This window comes from Dendrobates tinctorius, unplaced genomic scaffold (genome assembly GCF_039654945.1).
Source record: "Dendrobates tinctorius isolate UK_male_01 unplaced genomic scaffold, ASM3965494v1 ptg000014l, whole genome shotgun sequence".
NCBI lineage: Eukaryota > Metazoa > Chordata > Amphibia > Anura > Dendrobatidae > Dendrobates > Dendrobates tinctorius.
Window position 1 is genome coordinate 15,562,268 of NW_027361682.1, and position 17,900 is coordinate 15,580,167.

The following is a 17,900-nucleotide window of genomic DNA, read 5'->3' on the forward strand; positions in this document are numbered from 1 at the left end:
ACCATACAGCAAAGGGGATTCAGGTAATCAACGGTCCACACGTTTCAGGGTTTCAGTACCTGTAGTATTAGGGGTAAGCAGTATATTGATAAATGTACCCTACCAGTTGAAACTGTCCTCAGAGGTGTAAAGTTTACAAAATTTAATTTCCTCCTGTATAGTCCTCTATACAGTATTATGGGCACAACATAGTCCTCTATACAGTATTATGGGCACCACATAGTGCTCTATACAGTATTATGGGCTTTACATACAGGGTCGGACTGGAGTGCCTAGGGCCCACCAGGGGAATTGACTCTAGGGGCCCACCCTATGGCTACCATAAACAGTTTTATTACGTGGTCATTTTTTGGCCTCTCCCACTAAAACGTGTGCCTTTTAGCAAGCTTTACAGTTTGCAAAAGAGAACACTCTCAGCCTCCTATATATCATACAGCCCGAACTCTCAGCCTCCTATATATTGTACAGATCGCACTCTCAGCCTCCTATATATCATGCAGACTGTACTCTTGACATTCTATATCACATACAGACCGCACTCTTGGTCTCCTACAATAGATATTTTCTATAAGAGGCTGCGAGTGTGGTATGTACAGTATATAGGATGCCGATATTGCGGTATGTATGGCATTTTGGCCTCGTATATGACATGCAGACTGTCGACCTCCTATTAGGCCTCCTATGAGACATGAATCCTTGAAAAAAATAATCCAGCTATGAAGGAACATAAAATCCAAAAACCTTTATTCCAAATTCAGTAAAATACAAAAAACCCAGACGGTATACTGAGTCTAAGAACATTCGTTCGAAACGCGTACAGTGCTCCTCTGGCAAACCTTTCCTCCAGTATCACCGGTCAGATTTTTTGTATTTTACTGAATTTGGAATAAAGGTTTTTGGATTTTATTATCCTTCATAGCTGGATTATTTTCTTCAAGGATTCATGCCAAGTACCGTCTCACAGGCATGTGATCTGTGCTTCGAAGGAATTAAGAGCATTCAAGGGGTGAGCTGAACATTTCTCCCTATGCTCCTATGAGACATACAGACTGTTGACCTCCTAAAAGACATACAGACTGTTGGCCTCCTATTAGGCCCCCTATAAGACATACAAACTGTCAGCCTCCTTCTAGGCCTCCTTTAAGACATACAGACTGTCAGCCTCCTATTAGGCCTCCTATGAGACATAAAGACTGTCAGCCTACTAATAGGCCTCCTATAAGACATACAGACTGTCGCCCTCTTAGATACTGTACAGACCGTACTCTCTGCCTAAGTACGGCATACAGAAGGATGATAGTGCGGTCTGTACGGTCGGTATACAGGCATCATGTGACATATTAGGCCATATAAGAGTGTGGTGTGTGCGTGTATCTTATATAGGAGGCCCTGGCAGAGAATGTGATCTGTGATGCTGCATCATGTCATGTGAATGAGCAGGGCTGGTTTTAGGCAAAGTGGGGCCCTAGGCCAATTTTAAAATGGGGCCTCAAATACTAAGTTATTGCACATCACACAGAAGCATTTCGATTGTAGTTACATGCGCTGAGTTCAGGACGCTAAATGAGTGTGATCGACAATATTGAAGTCGTTCAACACTTCAACGGTGGCCTCTTTCCACTGTCTGAGAAAGAATGATGGGGACAGAAAAATCACTAATGGATCAATCTGTCCCCATACAGTATCATGTTATCAGCAGCACATCTACAGGTTACACCCCAGAGTCCACCATATAATATAATGTGCCCCATAGTCCGCCATATATTAAAATACACTCAGTCCTCCATATAATATAATACACTCCTCCATTTATTAAAATACACTGCTTATTCCTCCATATAGTATAATACACTCCTCATAGTGCTCCATATAGTATAATACATCGCCAGTCATCCATGTAGTACAATTCACTTCCCATAGTATAATGCACCCCATAGTTCTTCATATAGTATAATGTAATGTAATGTAATGTATTCCCTGTAGTCCTCGATACAGTATAATGCAGCCCACATATAGTATAATGCAGCCAACCCATAGAGCATCATGCAGCCACCCCATAGAGCATAATGGAGCCCTGCCATACAATATAATGTAGCCCCCATAGAATATAATGCAGCTACCCCTTAGAGCATAATGTAGCCACCCCACAGAATATAATGTAACCCCCCATTGAATATAATGCATCCCCCATCATATGGTATAATGTAGCCTCTCCATAGAATACATTGCAGCCCTCTTCATATAGTATAATGCAGCCCCATTAGAATATAATGTAGCCCCCTCATAAAGTATAATAAAGTCCCATACAATATAATCTAGCCACCCATAGAATATAATGCAGCCCCCCATAGAATACAATGTAGCCTCCTCATAGAGTATGAAGCGATCACCCCCATAGAATATAATAAATATAATACACCCCCCAATAGAATATAATGTAGCCCCCCATATTATATAACACAGCCTCCCCATAGAGTAAAATGTATAATGCACCCCCCATTGGTATATAGCACAGCCACATAGTATATAGCACAGCCACAAAGTATATAACACACCCCCACATAGTATATAAAACAGCCTCACATAGTATATAACACAGCCTCACATGGTATATAACACAGCCCCACATGGTATATAACACAACCCCACATGGTATATATATAACACAGCTCCACATGGTATACAGCACCATAGTATACAGCACAGTCCCATGGTATACAGCCCCACATGGTATACAGCCCCACATGATATACAGCACCAAATGGTATACAGCACTGCCCCACGGTATACAGCCCCACATGGTATACAGCACCAAATGGTATACAGCACAGCCCCATGGAATACAACCCCACATGGTATACGGCCCCACATGGTATACAGCACTGCCCCATGGTATACAGCCCCACATGGTATACAGCACAGGCCCATGGTATATAGAACAGCCCCGCATGGTATACAGCACCAAATGGTATACAGTACCACATGGTATACAGCCCCACATGGTATACAGCACTGCCCCATGATATACAGCACTGTCCCATTGTATACAGCACCAAATGGTATACAGCACCAAATGGTACACAGCACTGCCCCATGGTATACAGCCCCACATGGTACACAGCACTGCCTCATGGTATACAGCACCAAATGGTATACAGCACTGCCTCATGGTATACAGCCCCACATGGTATACAGCACTGCCCCATGGTATACAGCCCCACATGATATACAGCACCAAATGGTATACAGCACTGCCCCATGGTATACAGCTCCAAATGGTATATAGCCCCACATGGTATACAGCACCAAATGGTATACAGCACTGCCCTATGGTATACAGCCCCACATGGTATACAACACTGCTCCATGGTATACAGCACAAAATGGTATACAGCACTTACCCATGGTATACAGCACTGCCCCATGGTATACAGCCCCACATGGTATACAGCACTGCCCCATGGTATACAGCCCCACATGGTATACAACACTGCCCCATGGTATGCAGCCCCACATGGTATACAGCACTGCCCCATGGTATACAGCACTGCCCAATGGTATACAGCACCAAATGGTATACAGCACTGCCGCATGGTATACAGCCCCACATGGTATACAGCACTGCCCCATGGCATAAAGCCCCACATGGTATACAGCACTGCCCAGTGGTATACAGCCCCACATGGTATACACCCCCACATGGTATACAGCACTGCCCCATGGTATACAGCCCCACATGGTATACAGCACTGCCCCATGGTATACAGCCCCACATGGTATACAGCACCAAATGGTATACAGCACTGCCCCATGGTATACAGCTTCAAATGGTATATAGCCCCACATGGTATACAGCACCAAATGGTATACAGCACTGCCCTATGGTATACAGCCCCACATGGTATACAACACTGCTCCATGGTATACAGCACAAAATGGTATACAGCACTGACCCATGGTATACAGCACTGCCCCATGGTATACAGCCCCACATGGTATACAGCACTGCCCCATGGTATACAGCCCCACATGGTATACAACACTGCCCCATGGTATGCAGCCCCACATGGTATACAGCACTGCCCCATGGTATACAGCACTACCCAATGGTATACAGCACCAAATGGTATACAGCACTGCCGCATGGTATACAGCCCCACATGGTATACAGCACTGCCCCATGGCATAAAGCCCCACATGGTATACAGCACTGCCCAATGATATACAGCCCCACATGGTATACACCCCCACATGGTATACAGCACTGCCCCATGGTATACATCCCCACATGGTATACAGCACTGCCCCATCGTACACAGCCCCAAATGGTATACAGCACTGTCCCATGGTATACAGCCCCACATGGTATACAGCACTGCCCCATGGTATACAGCCCCACATGGTATACAGCACTGCCCCAAGGTATACAGCCCCACATGGTATACAGCACTGCCCCATAGTATACAGTCCCACATGGTATACAGCACTGCCCCATGGTATACAGCCCCACATGGTATAAAGCACTGCCCCATTGTATACAGCCCCACATGGTATACAGCCCCACATGGTATACAGCACTGCCCCATTGTATTCAGCCCCACATGGTATACAGCACTGCCCCATGGTATACAGCCCCTAATGGTATACAGCACTGCCCCATGGTATACAGGCCCATATGATATACAGCCCCACATGGTATACAGCACTGCCCCATGGTATACAGCCCCACATGGTATACAACACTGCCCCATGGTATGCAGCCCCACATGGTATACAGCACTGCCCCATGGTATACAGCACTGCCCAATGGTATACAGCACCAAATGGTATACAGCACTGCCGCATGGTATACAGCCCCACATGGTATACAGCACTGCCCCATGGCATAAAGCCCCACATGGTATACAGCACTGCCCAATGGTATACAGCCCCACATGGTATACACCCCCACATGGTATACAGCACTGCCCCATGGTATACATCCCCACATGGTATACAGCACTGCCCCATCGTACACAGCCCCAAATGGTATACAGCACTGTCCCATGGTATACAGCCCCACATGGTATACAACACTGCCCCATGGTATGCAGCCCCACATGGTATACAGCACTGCCCCATGGTATACAGCACTGCCCAATGGTATACAGCACCAAATGGTATACAGCACTGCCGCATGGTATACAGCCCCACATGGTATACAGCACTGCCCCATGGCATAAAGCCCCACATGGTATACAGCACTGCCCAATGGTATACAGCCCCACATGGTATACACCCCCACATGGTATACAGCACTGCCCCATGGTATACAGCCCCACATGGTATACAGCACTGCCCCATGGTATACAGCCCCACATGGTATACAGCACCAAATGGTATACAGCACTGCCCCATGGTATACAGCTTCAAATGGTATATAGCCCCACATGGTATACAGCACCAAATGGTATACAGCACTGCCCTATGGTATACAGCCCCACATGGTATACAACACTGCTCCATGGTATACAGCACAAAATGGTATACAGCACTGACCCATGGTATACAGCACTGCCCCATGGTATACAGCCCCACATGGTATACAGCACTGCCCCATGGTATACAGCCCCACATGGTATACAACACTGCCCCATGGTATGCAGCCCCACATGTTATACAGCACTGCCCAATGGTATACAGCACCAAATGGTATACAGCACTGCCGCATGGTATACAGCCCCACATGGTATACAGCACTGCCCCATGGCATAAAGCCCCACATGGTATACAGCACTGCCCAATGATATACAGCCCCACATGGTATACACCCCCACATGGTATACAGCACTGCCCCATGGTATACATCCCCACATGGTATACAGCACTGCCCCATCGTACACAGCCCCAAATGGTATACAGCACTGTCCCATGGTATACAGCCCCACATGGTATACAGCACTGCCCCATGGTATACAGCCCCACATGGTATACAGCACTGCCCCAAGGTATACAGCCCCACATGGTATACAGCACTGCCCCATAGTATACAGTCCCACATGGTATACAGCACTGCCCCATGGTATACAGCCCCACATGGTATAAAGCACTGCCCCATTGTATACAGCCCCACATGGTATACAGCCCCACATGGTATACAGCACTGCCCCATTGTATTCAGCCCCACATGGTATACAGCACTGCCCCATGGTATACAGCCCCTAATGGTATACAGCACTGCCCCATGGTATACAGGCCCATATGATATACAGCCCCACATGGTATACAGCACTGCCCCATGGTATACAGCCCCACATGGTATACAACACTGCCCCATGGTATGCAGCCCCACATGGTATACAGCACTGCCCCATGGTATACAGCACTGCCCAATGGTATACAGCACCAAATGGTATACAGCACTGCCGCATGGTATACAGCCCCACATGGTATACAGCACTGCCCCATGGCATAAAGCCCCACATGGTATACAGCACTGCCCAATGGTATACAGCCCCACATGGTATACACCCCCACATGGTATACAGCACTGCCCCATGGTATACATCCCCACATGGTATACAGCACTGCCCCATCGTACACAGCCCCAAATGGTATACAGCACTGTCCCATGGTATACAGCCCCACATGGTATACAGCACTGCCCCATGGTATACAGCCCCACATGGTATACAGCACTGCCCCATGGTATACAGCCCCACATGGTATACAGCACTGCCCCATAGTATACAGTCCCACATGGTATACAGCACTGCCCCATGGTATACAGCCCCACATGGTATAAAGCACTGCCCCATTGTATACAGCCCCACATGGTATACAGCACTGCCCCATTGTATACAGCCCCACATGGTATACAGCACTGCCCCATGGTATACAGCCCCTAATGGTATACAGCACTGCCCCATGGTATACAGCCCCATATGATATACTGCCCCACATGGTATACAGCACTGCCCCATGGTATACAGCCCCACATGGTATACAGCACTGTCCCATGGTATACAGCCCCACATGGTATACAGCCCCACATGGTATACAGCACTGCCCCATGGTATAAAGCCCCACATGGTATACAACCCCACATAGTATACAGCACAGCCCCATGGTATGCAGCCCCACATGGTATACAGCACTGCCCCATCATATATAGCCCCACATAGTATACAGCACTGTCCCATGGTATACAGTCCCACATGGTGTACAGCACTGCCCCATGGTATACAGCCCTACATGGTATACAGCACTGCCCCATGGTATACAGCCCCAGATTGTATACAGCACTGCCCCATAGTATACAATCCCACATGGTATACAGCACTGCCCCATGGTATACAGCCCCACATGGTATACAGCACTGCCCCATTGAATACAGCCCCACATGGTATACAGCACTGCCGCATGGTATACAGCCCCTCATGGTATACAGCACTGCCCCATGATATACAGCCCCACATGGTATACAGCACTGCCCCATCGTATACAGCCCCACATGGTATACTGCCCCACATAGTATACAGCACTGCCCCATGGTATACAGCCCCACATGGTATACAGCACTGCCCCATGGTATACAGCCCCACATGGTATACAGCACTGCCCCATCGTATACACCCCCACATGGTATACTGCCCCACATGGTATACAGCACTGCCCCGTGGTTTACAGCCCCACATGGTATACAGCACTGCCCCATGGTATACAGCCCCACATGGTATATAGCACTGCCCCATGGTACACAGCCCAACATGGTATACAGCATTGCCCAAAACTCTCTCCCCTCCCCGAGAATGGCCCCGCAGTCACTGTTACAGTTAAAAAAGCAAAACAAAAACAAATTCATCACCTACTCCTCGTGCCCGCGCTGCTCCCGGCTGTCTCCTGTCTCCTGCTCTGCCTGGCACACAGTGAGTGCGTGATGACGTCATCGCGCACCTGCTGTATCAGAGGCAGAGATGGGAATGATGGGAGAGGGAGCGTCAGCTGACACTCTCCTCCATCATTGCTGTGAACTGCTGTAGTTCAATGCAGTGGCGGGGGGAGTCGGTGCTGGCGGCTGGCGGGCCCCACTACCTCACAAGGGCCCCATAGCGGGTGTGTGTTATGCCGCTAGCTGGGGGCCCCTGGGGGAGCGGGGGCCCTAGGCAGCTGCCGGGGCTGCCTGCCCCGCCTGTGACGCTTCTGTGCATGGGACTCCAGCTGTTCTCCTGCTCCCTGTCCCTGCTCTCCACTGTGTTGGCATCCCGGCTGTCAAGCTGCGTGCGCGCGCCCTCGAGCTTTTAAAGGGCCTGCGACTTTTTTTTTTTTTAAATAAATTTTCTCCCCTCGCCTGCTCTTCTGCAAGGGCCCACCGGGTTTTTCCCCGGCACCCCACCAGGCCAGACCGACCCTGGTAATATCCGCAGGGCTCAAGTCATGTAAAGGTAGAAAAAAGCCTTACATAAATGAGAAGCAAAGGAGAGCCAGGCTGAAGTTTGCCAAAGACCATAAGGATTGGACCATAGAGGACATGAGTAAGGTAATCTTCTCTGATGAGTCTAGTTTTCAGCTTTGCCTGGTCATCTAATGGTTAGATGGAGACCTGGAAAGGCATGCAAGCCACAGTGTCTTGCACCCACTGTGAAATCTGGTGGAGGATCGGAGACGATCTGGGGATGCTTCAGCAAGGCTGAAAATGGGCAGGTTAGTCTTTGCGAAGGATGTATGTGGGTCGCCCTCCCAGGGCTGTGGGGTACTCGGTACCGGGCCGGTCTCTCAAAGGGGAATGTCACAGCAGCGGTAACCCGGTCCATGGCCCTAGGCGCCCATGTAAAAGGGATTAAGTGATGGAATAAAGTTTATGAGTGAATGATTCGTGACGCCGCCTGTGGTGTTCGGCAACGAAGATGTTAAGCCGACGCTGCAGACAGATCCTCTGGGACAGATGGTGTGGTGCAGCAATGATGTTGTGGCCCTCCACAGGTAGGGCTGTAGTCCCAGGGCAGTGAGGATAGGTGTTGAGGAAGAGGGTGTAGTGTCTGGCACAGAGATGTAGCAGTGCTGACGGGGGTTGCAGGAAGAAGGCAAGGACACAACAGGGTGCAGTTTCTTTACCTTTACTTTGCTTGGCAAATGCAGTCCAGGGTCCAGATTACAGATGGCACAGGAGCTGGCTAGCCTGGAAGTAACTTAGAAATCTCTCTAGGCAGATGGGTTATGTGGTCTCCTTCCTAGCGCTTAGTTTTAGGTACTTGCAGTACTGTGTTACACTGAAGTTCCACTTGCTTATTCTCTTTAGAACTCCCTCGTATGGCAGACAGCTGTAGCCTTCCTCTTCTGGCTCACACGTCGCTGTTGTGCCTCTGAGTCTTATGTGGGAATAGAGCATTTACAGCTTCCTATTCCTCCGGTTTCTGTTGCAGGACCATCAGTGTTCGTACAGCCTTAGAGACCGGGCTCCAGATCATGCGCTATAGCTGGGAATGAGCCTGAACTCTCTGCTCAATCTCCCAGCTCCTCTCCTCATGTCCATGTGGCGCCCCTGAGGCTCAGTCGCCACAGAGGTACTGCACCTTCTCCTAAGGTGTAGTGCCCCACCAACTGGGTAAGTTGGGAACTCCTTTCCACACTCCAACACCTGCACCCACACACAGGATAGTTCAGCAATGGACCAGATTGCGGCTCCATGCTTAGAGGATAGCAGAGCACCTTTCGTGGGTCCTTGCTTCGTAAAACGAGATGTGCTGGGAGGTGGGTGGAGTTAGGTATAAAAGAGTGGGAAGGTTTAGATTTGGAGTTCAGTCAGTTCAGGTCAGTCTGACAGAAAGTCAGAGGAGTAGGAAGTCACTCAGACAGGAGTGAGGATCCCTGGAAGAGGGATGGAGGAAGGAGTGCTGCAGCTGCCTCAGTGACCTGAGCCAGCTGGCACGGGAAAGGAACAGAAGGAGAAAGACGTAGAACTGCAACCTAAGCTTCCATAAGAGAGAGAAGGAACAGCGCGGAACGAAGGAGTAGGAGAACAGAGAGGAGTTGTGGGTTGGAAGAGGAACCCTGCCTATAGGTTCTCAGCGCAAGGCCGGGGCCCGGTCCCGAGGTTGTATGGACACTTATGGTTCTGCAGCAGACACCGGTGGAGTAGTTGGCTGTAAATGCACTACTTCCATCCAAGACTTGGGACACAACAGCAACACAGATAGAGAGCCGGGATCCAGGAGGTCCCTGATCAGGCTACAGCTGTCTGTCATACAAGTAGAGTTGTTAGGAACATCTGACAGGAGGAACTTCAGAGTAACCACGGTACTGGAGCTCTTCACACTAAAAGGCGCAATAGAGGAGTTGTTCAGGAAAGGTACATGTTGGCGGAGTGTTGGAGAGGAGTAGCCTAACTTGCCCGGGAGGTTGATTGAGTCTCTGCCCCGGAGGACACGGCATGGAAGCGGGAACCAGTGGTTACCAAGAACTGTGAGTAAAGCGTAAAGAGTACAAGCCCTGGTGTCTTCCAGTCATTGTGCGCCAACACCGTCAGCACCGCTACATCAGGGTATCATCCTTTACACTACCTGCGCCTACACACTGCCTGGGGCTACAGCTTCACCTGTGGGGAGCTATACCATCTATGCTGCAACACACCATCAGCCCCAGAGGATCTGCACGCAGCGTTGGCTTCACATCTTACTTGCCAAACACCACAGGTGACGTCACAAACTATTCTATTTCATTAACTACAAACCACCATTGACATTGGGCGCCCAGGGCCACGGACCGGGTCACTGCTGCTGTGACACATTCCCCTGACACCGACCCGGTACTGAGTACCCCACAGCCCTGGATGTGAGGGCGACCCATCCACACACGTTGCCCTCCTCACACGAACTCCTAATTCTCCCTTCCTGGCCCCCAGAGAGTAGCTCCTCCCCCAGTTTTGGTTCAGAGCTCCCTCTGCTGACCTGGAATGGAACTGTGTTGTGTGTTGTGGTTAACTGCCAGAGAGATCCTTTATTGCTTCCAAGCATAACATCACACTCCCTAGGAGGAAGGTAATGCCACTGTGGCGACAATACTCCTGGGGGCGCCACATATGAATCAAGGCGCCTACAAGGTTATCCTGGAAAAACAGTTAATTCCCTCTGCTCAGGCAATGTTCCCCAACTCTGAGGACTGTCTTTTCCAGCAGGACAATGCGCCATGCCACACAGCTCAGTCAATCAATGTGTGGATGAAGGACCACCACATCAAATCCCTGTCATGGCCAGCCCAATCTCCAGACCTGAAGCCCATTGAAAACCTCTAGAATGTAATCAAGAGGAAGATGGATAGTCACAAGCCATCAAACAAAAAAGAACTGCTTAAATATTTGTACCAGGAAAATATTGATTTCTGAACTCTTCCTGAGTTAAAACATTAGTATTGTTGTTTCTACATGATTATTAACTTGTATTCTTAGCATTATTTGAGGCCTGCATGCACTGAATTTTTTTTGTTATTTTGACCATTTCCCATTTTCTGAAAATAAATACAAAATTTAGTGCTTGGAAATTTGAAGACATGTTGTCAGTAGTTTATAGAATAAAAGAGCAATTTACATTTTACTCAAAAATATACCTATAAAGAGAAAAATCAGAGAAAGTGAAAATTTTGCAGTGATCTCTTAATTTTTGCCAGAGCTGTATATTCCAGGGCTGGGACTGGTGATATATATACCGCCCTTACTGCAGGCTGCCCCGATAACCAGTATGTGACAGGGCAGCCTCTCCGGTGACTACTTATCCTAGGTGCAGTTCCCTGACTGACCTGAGGGGGGCGCCGGCGAGCTGTGACTGTGTAGGCTCCGTCACAGATTGGTGACAGTGGGGGCTCTCCTCTCACGTGTGTTTCCTTACAGGATCACTGAGCTGTAAACTCAACATATTCAAGGGTTTGTCCGCTATTGGAATCAGAAAATCCCTTCACAATTACTATTTTCCCCATATAAAATGAAAAAAAAGCCTGTACTCATCTCTGTGCCAGTGCTGTTCCAGAGACATCACCAGTGAGTCTCCTGTGACATTATATTGTCATGTGAGCCCTGCAGCAGCTATGGTCCATGGTTTCACTCTCACTTCCTTCAGATGAAACTGAAGTCATGGCTGCCGCTCTGACTCCTCTGCATTTCAGTTACATCTGAATGAAGTGAGAGTGATGCAGACCATTAGCGGCCGCTGATTTGCTGCAGGGGACACATCACATAATTATGTCACGCAAGCCCTGGGAGAACAGAGCAACCCCAATAAGTGTGAATATGCTATTTTACATGGGGAAATGGAGTAATTAAGAAGGGGTTGTCCAAGTAGCAGACAACCCCCTTAACACCAAGGACCACTAGAACTCCTAATTATTTCCATCATTGTGAATTTTCAATTTTTTCAATTACTTAAAGGGATGAACTTGGGGCTAGAAATAATTTTTGCAGTTTGATTTCATGAAAACTTTTGGCACTGTTTGGCTTTTACAGGCTCTATGTTTCTCTGCATATTAAAAATTGCTGTGGTCTGTGGTCATAGATCAACTCAGAGGAGATGAAAAGAAAGATAAAAAAATTAGAAACTTTACCCTTGGACTGTCAAAATGAGCTTACTGACTGATTCTCAGTTAAAGGGGTATTTCCATCTCTGAGATCCTATCCCAATATGTAGTAGTTGTTATACTTATAATATTAGCAAATACCTCCAATTTGAAATGTAGTATAGTTCTTCTGATTCGCGATGTCACCCCTACACATGGAGTAAGCGACATAGCTAATCAGAAGAACTATACTACATTTCTAATTGGAGGTGTTTGCTAATATTATAACTATTACAACTACTACATATTGGGATAGGATCTTGGAGATGGAAATACGCCTTTAACCCTTTTCTGCAGCCAGCAATAGACAGTGCAACAAGGAGGCTATAGGAGATAAAGAGTGCAACATTTTTAATGACACTCTATTCCAAAAATTATTTTTAGCAAAAATACCCGCATTTAAGTTAGAAAAAAAAATTGTTGCCAAAGGTGAACCACCCCATATACTAAAGAGCTCCAAAGTTCTAGAAATCGATTGGGATCTCAGTTTTATAGGACGTACAGTCTATGCGACAGATCTTTGGAGAAACAGAAGTGTAAGAAGCTGATGGTATGATTTTTTTTTTTGTTTCTTTTTTTAATGGACGTGAATATCTCAAATATATGCATTTAATAAATTTCGAGGCATTCATATCCCAAATATTCCTACACCTTTCTGAACAATATGATTTATTTTATTGTTTTTCAGGCCCAGGAAAAATGCGAGTATGAGCTTCTCACGCCTCTGGCGTTGATGTTTCATTTTGCAGTAACCTTGGTAAGCAATTATTAGTATATGACGGACGACAGTCCGAACTCTTAGAACAGATGTCTATATGGTGCCACCTACTGGTCACGAGATGAAAGTAAATCCATTGTTGCGTTTATAAAAAAAAAAAGCCTAATACTAATAAAAAAGAAAAACGTGAACAGAAAAAGAAAAAAGTATACAAAAGCAGGCAATAATGATTTCTGTAAAGGGTGTGAGAGGTGTCACTACTGAATGAAGCAGAACAGACTTTATGCATTCGCTAATATTGACCAATATAGCCATAGAGGTAACGGTGTTGCGTCCATCTATCTACATTGCAGGCCCCTTGGATTCCTGAAGAGTGCACCCTTCTATCTAAAGCCTTTGAGACATTTCATGTGTTCCTTACTTGGCCAGCTCCATACTGCGACATTTACCAGGAGATCCTAAGCTTTATCAGTGAGGAGCAAAAAGCTCCAGGTATTATTATTATACTTTCATAACCACTGTTTCTTTTTTACTAGTTACTAGTCAATGACGTAATATCTTTTGGCAGGAATCACCTATCAGCGTCTGGTCAGAGCAGAACAAGGTCTCTTAACGAAATCCTCCATGCCCAGCATTGTGTAAGTAGAGTTAGGTAAAGCTTTAATGACAAAATGTAGATATCGATGTCAGTCTTAATTTAGGAGTATTTTTTACATCGGGAAATTCAGCCAAATCAAAGTAATGTCGCGCTGTTAGGGCAGTTGGAATGAAGACTAGAAGGATCCGGCTACCTATAGGAGTAGGACTGAAGTGATGTTCCCACTGTGAAGGCATCTTCATGGTGATGCTCACAAAGTCTTCAGACCAATCTTTTGCCATAATTGTGTCCAAAAGAAAAGTGGGACTCAACACTGAAAAGGATAGACCGCCACTGCCATCTTGCTCTGCACCATGACAGCGTTTGTGTGAGGTCAGTGGGACACCTTCATCAGGACGTGTCACACCGTTACCACTCAGAGCCCTTGCACCTTGTGTTTTTCTCACCTGATGTTTTTCAAAACATGAAAGGGAAAAAAACACTCTAAACACTTCATATGTGAAAAAACTAAATGTTCTCACAATGCAAATGAATAGGAAGATTATTTTATGCATTGTTTTTAGAGATTTTTTCAGGCATTTTCGGAGCAAACCCACTCAAAAACATCCCAAAAACACTGTGCGCACATTCTCAGATTGCACAAGACAACCTGTTATACTTTTTATTTATTTCAGACCTGAGGTCATTGTTTCACCTCTAGATGAAATAACAACCATCAGCTCCCCGCGATCACACTGTGGGATGCCAATGGAGTGACAGAGGGAGCGATCTCCCTCTTACACTTTACATGCAGCTGACATAATAGACTGCAGCATGTAAGGGTATGTGCAAATGTTGCGGATTTTGCTGCGGATCCGCAGCGGATTTGGCCCTGCGGATCCGCAACAGTTCCACAGGCATTGAACAGTACAATGCAAAGCAATGGGATTTCAAATCCGCTGTGCACATGCTGCGGATTTTTCCGTGCGGATTTGCTGCGGTTTTAAATCCGCAGCATGTTAATTCTTTCTGCGGATTCCGCAGCGGTTTGACACCTGTTCCATTGTCCAGGTGTCAAACGGCAGGGAAAAACCGCTGGCGAAACTTTACCTGCGGTTTTACCTGCAAATCTGCGCGGAAAAATCCGCAGCTGAATCCGCACTCTGTGCACTCACTCTAAGGAGTTACCTGAGCCACTGTAAACACTAACCACAACCAATCCCCTTTGAAGTAGCACCAGGAATTGATCACTATTAACAAAGTTGGAGCCCTGTTACCACAATCCTGTGATAAATACTATCTGTCTTTTCATGCCCTCATGGAAAGTGACACTTCCATTAGGGCAGGACAAGGAAGTGACGTTTTTCACCATTGCATACTTTCTCTTTGAAGTCATATACTGTTTTATCATATATATTGGAATAGATGAGACTTTGATAACTTCTTACTCCATTTTTGGGAGCTATGTGGCTTTGTTTTATAGCATCCAAATAATGTGATAAGATTATTGCTTACATCACTGCAGTCACAGATTCCAGTGGGTACTTTTTGTGTACTTTCTTTACTTTTTTCTTTTAGATAATGAAGCATCTTTAATAGGGAAATAATGAGGGTTTTTGTCATGTTTCTTAATTATTTTATCCATTTTATTGCTTTGTTTTTTTCCTTTACATTTTTTATTAATTCCATGAGAGAATTCCATCCGATCGCTTGGTTGCTCATTAGTGATGAGCGAGTATGCTCGTTACTCGGGTTTTCCCGAGCATGCTCGGGTGGTCACCGAGTATTTTGGCATGCTCAGAGATTTAGTTTCTGTCACCGCAGCTGCATGATTTGTGGCTGCTGGACAGGCTGAATACATGTGTGGAATGCCTGTTTGTTAGGGAAACCCCACATGTATTCAGGCTGTCTAGCAGCTGTAAATCATGCAGCTACTTCGACAAAAACTAAATCTCCAAGCACGCCAAAATACTCAGAGGTCACCCGAGTATGCTCAGGTAGACCCGAGCAACGAGTATACTCGCTCATCACTATTGCTCATGTCATAAATGCACAGAGCAGAAAGGAAAATTTAATGTACAGTTTGGTTGCTGATTGGGACACAATTAACACCTTAAGATTTCACTTTCTTCTAGGACGGTGCTGTTGGTGAATCCTGCAGAGCTTCCTAAAGAGTTTTTGTCGGTCACTGACCGTCTAAGAACCACAGAGCAAACTGCTGAAAACACTTACATTTCCCTTATTCAGCATCTGTACCAAGCCAACCTGGGGCCATCCTCCCAAATCACTGTCATAAAGGAGACGCTTAAGGTAGGTGTCCATTAAATGGGTGGATTTTACCGAAGCACCGAATATTAAGCAAGTGCCATTGTGTGGAACTTTTACCACTTTCACCCCCATCCAGAGAAAAGTTAAGTTAGTCCACACAAGAAGAGAGTCCCCCAGTGTTACTGCGCCATCTTTGTGGGGATACTATGCCAAGCTCCAATTTGATAACCCTGACCCTCCTGCCGAAGGACTGTGGGAACATTGTTGTACCTCGCTTCCTTATAAAATGATACAGGTTCTGTGTGACCCAGGATTACTGCATGATCTGGTGGACCTGGTCCAGCCTCACTGGATCTGAAATGGCCCAGGGGGCAACTCTGATTTGTTCCACTAACTACTGTATGCATCTGATTATACTATAATGTATGTCTTTATTTTATGTTCTTTTTTTAGTCTAAGACTGAAGAGGAACTTAAAACCATCTTTTCCGATTTGACGGACACTGTAGAAGAAGCGTTCAATGACGGCGACCTGAAGAAGAATAGGGAGTGGATAAAAAACAAGCTACAGGAGATTGGGAAACAAGGTGGTTTTCTAGAGGACCAAACAGGTGAGGATTTTAGAGTTTTTTATGCAAATTGTATCTTCAGAGAGGAAGAGGAATAGAAATCTATAGAGCCACCTATTGGAAGTAGCAATCCTAAAAGTTAGTATTGACCCTTTATAACGAGCCTTACAATATGACTTATTATAATAGCCAAACCAGAATCTCAATATGCAGTCACGGTATTTAGGGATGTAGCCCCTCATCAGTGCAAAATACGAGGTCTGATTTGGCTATGTGAGAGGCACTGGACTGGGATCTAAGGGGTAACGTTTTTCCTTGTGGAGCGTGACATGTCAAACCTGGCATGTCAGAGTGACCGAGATCAATAGGATCGCTGCTTCCAATCGGTGCCACTAGAATTCCAGTCCTCTTTCTCTCTGAAGAGACAATTTGCATATTTAATTTCCCAGAGTTGCATGCAAGTCTTATAAATTTCCTCACTCTGACATGCCAGGCTTGACTTGTCACTCTCCACAAGGAGAAACGTTACCCCTTTTAGAGCCCAGAGGTTTTTTTTTTTTTTAAAAGCCTGGTTTGACAATCTTCCAATGCACCACAGATGTCGCCAAAATGGTTGTCTGTTTATATTAAACACAGGGCCTTGAAAACAACAAGCTAAGCAGTACTTACCGACTTTTGCCTGTGCCGATGCAATAACTTCTCTCTGTTGCTCCATGCCAGTATTTGTTCACAAGGCTACAGCTGGCAAGCTACAGCTTGTCTTCAGTATCTGACCACTGCAGTCAATCACTGGTAGCATCAGTCATTTTGAGGTAGACGGCAAAGGACGCCATAGCATCAGTGTCATGTACCCAATGTTGTGCTTGTTTTACCTCAAAAAAATGACAAGTATTTTCTTCCCTCTATCCAACTAGACGTCTCATTAGACCAGTTCCAGCCCATATGTCTTCCAATTCCCAAGTGTTACACATACACCTGGGATCAAGATAACTTTGGTGAGTAGGTATATGCACAGTATATATAGTATCTGCAATTGCAGTGAAGTTGCTCACAACTATACTCAGGTTTCACCAACTAAATTGTATACATAACTATACCTGATAAGACTGGTATACTTACTTTGAAATTCCACCCCGGATTGGCTGTACGACCGTTTTTCTAAACGTTTATCTCCCTTACATTAAAATTAC

At 46.3% G+C, this 17,900-nt stretch overlaps 1 protein-coding gene across 1 annotated transcript in view; it reads left to right on the top strand.

Moving 5' to 3' along the window:
• PIK3R5 (phosphoinositide-3-kinase regulatory subunit 5) overlaps window positions 1-17,900 on the top strand; it is a 142,556-nt gene that overhangs the window by 104,847 nt on the left and 19,809 nt on the right. Inside the window, exons 5-10 of the mRNA XM_073559671.1 lie at window positions 13,268-13,336; window positions 13,651-13,789; window positions 13,866-13,935; window positions 16,010-16,184; window positions 16,596-16,752; window positions 17,625-17,705. Coding sequence (XP_073415772.1) covers window positions 13,268-13,336; window positions 13,651-13,789; window positions 13,866-13,935; window positions 16,010-16,184; window positions 16,596-16,752; window positions 17,625-17,705 — 691 coding nt within the window. The remainder of the gene's footprint in view (window positions 1-13,267; window positions 13,337-13,650; window positions 13,790-13,865; window positions 13,936-16,009; window positions 16,185-16,595; window positions 16,753-17,624; window positions 17,706-17,900) is intronic.